Source organism: Solea senegalensis, unplaced genomic scaffold (assembly GCF_019176455.1).
Source record: "Solea senegalensis isolate Sse05_10M unplaced genomic scaffold, IFAPA_SoseM_1 scf7180000016179, whole genome shotgun sequence".
In the NCBI taxonomy this organism is placed as follows: Eukaryota; Metazoa; Chordata; class Actinopteri; order Pleuronectiformes; family Soleidae; genus Solea; species Solea senegalensis.
This window is the reverse complement of record NW_025321641.1, coordinates 1-7437: the sequence shown is the minus strand read 5'-3', so window position 1 is coordinate 7437 and position 7437 is coordinate 1. Positions and strand designations below refer to the sequence as shown.

The window sequence follows — 7437 nt, the reverse complement described above, 5'->3', positions numbered from 1 at the left end:
TTATAAGATTTTCCTGCATGGCTCCACCACAACTTCCAGACCAAAATGGCGACTGCTCATGACATAGAACCTGTAAACCTGAGGACAGGAGTGGAACCTGACGACAGGAGCGGAACCTGAGGACAGGAGCGGAACCTGTGGACAGGAGCTGAACCTGAGGACAGGGAGAGGCGGAACCTGTAGCTCAGAACCTGGACAGGCCGGAACCTGGGGACAGGAGGCGGGAACCTGTGGACAGAAGCGGAACATGGCAGGGCCCGAACCTGAGACAGGCGGAACCTGTGAACCTGTGGACAGGGCCGGAATGGCCACAAACCTGAGGACAGGAGTGAACCTGAGGACAGGAGGCGGAACCTGAGGACAGGCCCGGAACCTGTGGACAGGAGCTGAACCTGAGGACAGGAGGCGGAACCTGTGAACCTGAGGACAGGAGGAACCTGAGACAGGAGACATGGACAGGAGGCCAGGAACCTGTGGACAGGGGCCGGAACCTGAGGACAGGAGCAGAACCTGTGAACCTGTGGACAGGAGGCCGGAATGAGAACCTGTAAACCTGAGGACAGGAGTGGAACCTGAGGACGAGGCCCGGAACACAGGGACAGGGCCCGGAACCTGTGGACAGGAGCTGAACCTGAGGACAGGAACCTGTGAACCTGAGGGACAGGAGGCGAGGAACCTGGACAGGGCGGAACCTGAAGAAGGAGTGGAACCTGTGAACCGAGGAGCAGAACCTGAGGACAGGAGCGGACCCTGTGGACAGGATCTTGCATCTTTCCACTGATCATCACAATGTGAAGTGAAGCAGTGATGACACAGCCAGTCATCTATCATCAGAACATGTGCATGTTTGACTATGAGCGACAGACACCAAGTCAACACAGAGAAACTTCAGAGTGAGCTTCTTTCATAATGTCAGCACAAACCAACACCTTTTATACAAGGTCCACAGACTGTATCTATATCTATACTTCTATCTATCTAGATATTTTTATTTTATGTATATATATATATATATGTAAATATATATATATATATATATATATATATATATATATATATATATATATATATATATATATATATATATATAGTATTACATTTAGTGTACTGTCACTCTCCGTTGAGGACAACATCTCCAGAGTCCAGAGAAACAACCTGTATGTAGCTTTTTATCCCTGTATCTCTCAACGGCCTAAAAGTATCCAGATACTATTTATAAGCCACACAGAAATATTGATTTCATTTATATTATCATATACTGTATAGCTGATTACATCAGCACTGGCTGTGACTGAGTGAACCAGCATGCATCCTGAAACTGAACATTATTATTTAGGCCTGTGCTTTGTGTTTTTGCTGTTACCTGCAGACTGATTGTTTACCATGTCAACAATACTGGCTTCTGACTGTGGTGCTTGAGTTTGGTCCTGCACAACCTCACAGTTAAAACAGTTAACTTAGTAATACACCTGTGGTTGTGGTTGATGATGCATGTTAATCCTTTCATTGTTAACTGCTTGGTTAAGTATTGCAGTCAGTCAGTCAGTCATCATCTACCGCTTTATCCTCCACCAGAGGATAGGCGGGGTACACCCTGGACAGTTCGCCAGTCCATCGCAGGGCCACACACAGCCAGAGACAAACAACCATTCATTTTCACACTCACCCCTACGGTCAAATTAGAGTGTCCAATTCACCTAATCCCCACATTGCATGTTTTTGGACTGTGGGAGGAAGCCGGAGAACCCGGAGAGAACCCACGCACACACGGGGAGAACATGCAAACTCCATGCAGAAAGGCCCTTGTTGCTTCTCGCTGCAAGGCAAGAGTGCTAACCACTATATCACCGTGTGACCCAGTATTGCAGTCATTAACACTGATTTATAAATTCATCTTCAGGAAGGGTCAGAGCAGACTCTACCTGCTGAGGAGAGTTCAGGGAGAACTCCTTAAGACCTGACTCAGTAGTGGCATCAGCCATCTTTTATGGAGTGGTCTGCTGGTGCAGTAGCATCACAGCTGCGGACAGACTCTGTCCCTGGATGTCCCCTTGACCAAGTGGAGGTGGTGGGAGACAGGAGGATGACTACCCAGCTCTTCATCATCTCTGATGGACAATCTCTCCACCCCCTGCAGGACACCATCACAGCATGGGCAACTCCTTCAGTAACAGACTGAAACAGGAGCGTTGTTTCTCCTGCAGCTGTTAGACTCTACAACAAACACTGCTCGCAGTAGACCACACATCACCAGGCTGTAAATATCAAGTCCATACTGTATATATTCTGCATTCTATTTTAACTCAATTTTTATAGTTTTAGTGTTAATATCTTTATGTACTGTACATTGTTTGGTAATGCATGTTTATTATCTTTATCTTTACTGTCTTTGCTGCTGTAACATTGTACATTTTCCCACTGCAGGTTGCAGATTTATTTTATCTAAATCTGCAAAGTATCTCATATTTAAACCAGAATGACATGTACAACATTGCTCTTGCAAAATAGCAGATGTAAAAACACATCAAACAGGAAAACTTTTCCAACTTAAAAATTCACTTTTATTGCAAAATAATATACAAGCGAGGAAAAAAAAAAAAGCACATAAACCTCTGCAAACGTATTCCATACATGTAAATAATGTAGCCATGTCACATCTTTAATCATCTGTGCTATTTTACAATATGAAAGCCAGGGTTGCACTGTACTGTTTATGGTATTGTGATGTTTACATGAACCTTTCTCTTCTTTTGTGTCATGAATACATTTCAATGTCATGGTAGTTTGAAGCATCCAAACTAGAATTCTTTGAACGTCTGTCACACAGATCACAGTCTGAAATGTATGTTTTTAGTGAGGGAAAGAGTCCGTGTACACCGAGTCGTCCCTTTATCCCCCGTCTCAGCAGTCACACACATAGAAAGTGACGCCTAATTTAGGCTTTATTCACACCCTGTTACAACTTTCCCTGCCAGAAGACAGAAAAAACTAGCGTCACTGACTTACACATGACACGACCTGTCCTGGTCTCTGACCGGCTACAGTCGACACAGATTCAGCATGTTGAATGAGATCGTGGTCTCCTGTGTCTCCTGTTTCTCCTGTGTCTCCTCCGTCTCCATCCTTGGATTAGGGACTTGGTCACAAAACAACCAATTTATTGGGCTGAAAAAACAGCTTTGAACAAGGCATTAAACAAACATGACTTATAATTAGGGCTGCAACTCATAATTATTTTTGTAATCGATTCATCTGTCTGTCCATAAAACGTTAGAAAACGTTGATCAGTGTTTCCCCAAAACTCATCAACAAATGATGTTCTCAAATGTCTTGTTTTGTCCACAAACCAAATTGAATATATTAATGATTTCTTTGTTATATGGTGCAAACAAACCAGAAAATATTCACATTTAACAAGCTGAAGAATCAGAGAACTTGTTTCAATGACTGAACAAAAAACCACTCAAACCAATAAATTGATGACCAAAATAGTTGAAAATACAATTAGTAATCGATTCATAATCAAACAATTGTTGCAGCCCCATTTATAACACCAATTAAAAAAAGGTATGCATGTCATTTTAAAAATCCACTGGACCAGTTTGTCTAAGTTACTGAAGTATCAAAAAGCCTCCCTTACAAAAAGAAAAGGTTGTCCTCTATATGAGTCACTTTGTTGTTAGTGTATAAATAGATAAAGGAAATGTGTCCGTCTTCAAATATGATTGTGTGTTTTGTTTTCACTGCACGTCCTTATTTGGGGTCTTCAATCGTTCCCTTGCTGAGGTCTGTCATTTTTGGATACTTCACTTTCTTCTGGTCAAGTTCATTTTGAGCCCACAGCAGCAGTTTCAGGAGCTTGGCCAGTTTCGGCGTCGACTCTCTGTTTTCGTAGTCAAGGACACACTGATTCACTTCACTCCACACCTGAAACACAAGACATATTTGAGCATGTCAGGTACAGGTCACATGTCAGGTGGAGGGCAGCTTCCCTCCCTCTCTCAGGTGAGGCTGAGATGATCTGAAAAACTGAAAACAGTCACGTCATTAACGTTAAATTTCATCCAGAAGTTGACAGGTCTGTAAATAAAATGAACGCACTTCACAATTTCACATTATCTAACCCGGTCTATTTCAGCGCTGCTGAAACCGGCCCGCTAGGGGGTCCAATCCGGCCCACAGGATGAATTTGGAAAGTGAAAAAACACATGAAAAACGAACACTTGACTTTTTTAATAAAATGCAATTCCTAAATTATCCACTAGGGACACACTGTTGTAATCAGAGTAGAAGAAGTGGCACTGAACAGCAGATGAAAACAGATGAGTAGATGACAGCAGTGTGCCTGCTAATTACGGTGTAGTCTACTCTCATTAGCCAAAATGTCTTTGTCAGAGTTTTCCAAGACAAATGGACCGCTTCCTATTATTCACAGAGGTGAATGGGAAACCTGTGTGCTTGGTGCTCAAGGAATATAATATGCGGCACCACTATGAGACTCATCATGGCGAGAAATATGACGAAGATAAATGAATTGCTGGTGGATCTGAGGAAACACCCGGAGCCCAGAGGTCAGTGACGCGGCAGTAAAGGTCAGCTACCTGACTGCTGTTGAAATAGCATGAGCATCAAAGCCGTATTCCGACGGTGAGTTGGTTACAACATGCGTGCTGAAAGCTGCAGAACTCGTGTGTCCCGAGAAGCGACACGTTTTTACCAACATCAGTCTGACTGGAATCCTATTGTTCATGCAATGCCATCAATGTTAAAGTACAATAGGCTACTATATTTTTCAGGTCCAAATCCTTGTGGCTTTAGGTTAATTTTTTTTTTATTTTATTCATTGTATTTGTACAAACACTGTAACCAGTTGCAATGCACACATGTAAATGATAGTTGCATGTGTTTGTCTTAAGAAATCTGAGGTTAAATATAAAGTTTTTCCTAATGTACTTCTTTGCACGAAAACAAAGGGAAAAACATCAACTTATTGTTATTTATAGGTAATTATGCTATGATTTTACTGGTCCGGCCCACTTGACATCTAATTAGGCAGTATGTGGCCCCTGAACTATAATGAGTTGGACACCCCTGGTTTACGTCATCTTTCCAGGCTACAGTTGCTACAGTCAGACTCACAGACTGTAGCCTGTGGGTTGCTGCACTAATACACATGAACAGATGAACTGAAAGCTGTGATTGCATTTTTGACGTAGTTTGAAGTTAATGTCTAAATGTATATATGTGCTGACCTGAAGTCGCTGTCACTTAGAAATGAGTGAATCGAGATTGTGATTTTTTTTTAACGCTAATTTACAATAATCATTTGAAAAGAGTGAAGAGCCAAGAGAGCGCTCGCTCTGTACGTCCCTGACGTTTTTCTTTCTGTGTATTTCAGTCAAATGCTCTGACAGAACAGAGCATGTGCATGAGCAGAGTTAGTTTTCTCTTTGGGGGACATGTTTATGACACTTCTGAACACCATTTATTATCCGGTCAAAGATCTTAATGATCACAGGTTCAAATCACAAGATATCAGGGAGATCATTTGAGCACAGGCTCAATCAGCCATGGCTACACTGACCTCAATATGTATGTCAGTGATAAGTGAAAAGAAATCTGTGAATGAAAAACAATAAAATGTGAAACAGGAAATCAGTTTAAGCTAAAGAGACAAAGAACAGGCTTTGACCTCACCTTTTGCCTCTGCATCATGTTGAGCAGGTCTCCGAACGGCGACTCCTCAGGGTTGTCGAAGGCCAGCAGGGCCAGCGTCCGCTCCATCTCAGTCAGACATTCTCGACTCTCTTCACCCTGCTCCGCTAACTGAGACTGAGCAAACTCCAGAGCGGCTTCAGTCTCCCGCAGACGAATCAGCTCGATCAGATGCTGCTGCTGCAAACATCAGTCACACTGGTTACATACACAACACATGACCCCAGACAATCCATCTCTCAAATGTCTCTACTGAAGTGTTTCATTGCATGTATTCTCTGCCTTTCTCTTAGACCCTTTTTTTGGTGTCTTTGTTACGACCTCCAGCGTCCTTGTGTGTGTGTGTGTCTGCATGTGAGCGGGAGATGGGTTGCAGGTGTGCATGTGTGCATGTGTGAGTGAGTCTAAGGTGGATCCTGGCAGCTGATTGGTCCTGCACACGGCCTGAACATCCCAGCTGCAGTGGACTTCCTCAAACCACTCTTGTGGCGCATTTCCACTGGCTCTACTCATGCCACAGTTTAAGTAGCGTTTCCACTAGCGTAGTACCTGGTACCAGGTACTATTATTAGTACCTGCTCCGGCGAGGTTCCAAGCGTGCTAGTAGTAGATACTATGTGATGATTGGTCAGACTGCCGGCCGCTGACTGGCCAGAGTTCCGTCACAGGAAGAGACGTTCAAGCCGAACTGTAGATCACTTAAAACTACTTAACAACCCTAAAAACGTGGGCTCATCTCCAACAAATACAGAAGTCTGGTGTAAAGTTACTAGTCACTCGTGTGTGTCGCGTATAAAACAAAGTCACCGCACTTTCACTCAGCTGTGCAGTGATGACTCCGCCCACGTTAAGTAGGTACTTTTTTGTAGTGGAGAAGCAGCCTAATCGTGCCGTGTCGTGTCGTGGCGTGGCGAGGCGAGTAGAGCCGGTGGAAATGCACCATTAGCCAGACTGCCAGCAGACATTTTGTGCTGCAGTTTGATTGAATGATTTCTTTGTTATGTGGAGCAAAGAACTTAAAATATTCACATTTACAAAGCTGAAAAATCAGTAAGCTTGATTTGTTATTTAAAAAAAACTCAGAGTACATGAGGGAGACATGAGGGAGACATCAAATACCTGCTGATAACCTGACCTAATACTCTCTGGAAGTTGGCTTATAAATATGAGTGTGTTCCAGGCTGAGTGCATGTTCTCATCCACAAATAATAGTGTAAATAACAACAACAAAAACCACACTTGATCCAAATCAGGTTTGCAGACTTTTAACATTATCACATTTACATTCAAAGTTGTCCTCCTGTTGTCAGTGATTTTTTGTTTATACCATCCTACTTTAGTGAGTGCTGTATGTTATGAACAGTCAACACGAGCAACAATTATAAACACTGTTAATAATGTAATGTAAATGAGAGGTGGAACTGCTAAAAAAAAAGCCTCCGGTGATGGGATACAATTAGCAAAAATGTTTTTCTTCCTTCAAAATGATTTGATTGTTGAAAGATTATTGATCAATAAAACAAAATACCTTCTATGTCTGACATGCGGGGCACATTATATTTCTACTGAGTTGCATACAGAGTTTTACTTTACCTGTAGGTGAAAGTAGAGGTAACGGTTGGTGTCTAGCAGTTCTGGGTGCAGACTGTTGATCAGTGCGATGGCGTCCTGGATCTGTCCCTTCAGGATCATCTCCCTGATTTTGATCCTTTCATCCAAAGA

At 42.8% G+C, this 7437-nt stretch overlaps 1 protein-coding gene across 1 annotated transcript; it reads right to left on the bottom strand.

Annotated features, from left to right (window-relative positions):
* Positions 1 to 2929: 2929 nt before the first annotated feature.
* Positions 2930 to 7434, bottom strand: LOC122762909 (glucose-induced degradation protein 8-B homolog; the record flags this gene model as incomplete). Its single annotated transcript, XM_044018079.1, has 3 exons — positions 2930 to 3927; positions 5698 to 5895; positions 7309 to 7434. Coding segments are annotated over 3 exons (498 nt in total), but the record flags the coding sequence as incomplete, so codon positions are not given.
* Positions 7435 to 7437: the final 3 nt, after the last annotated feature.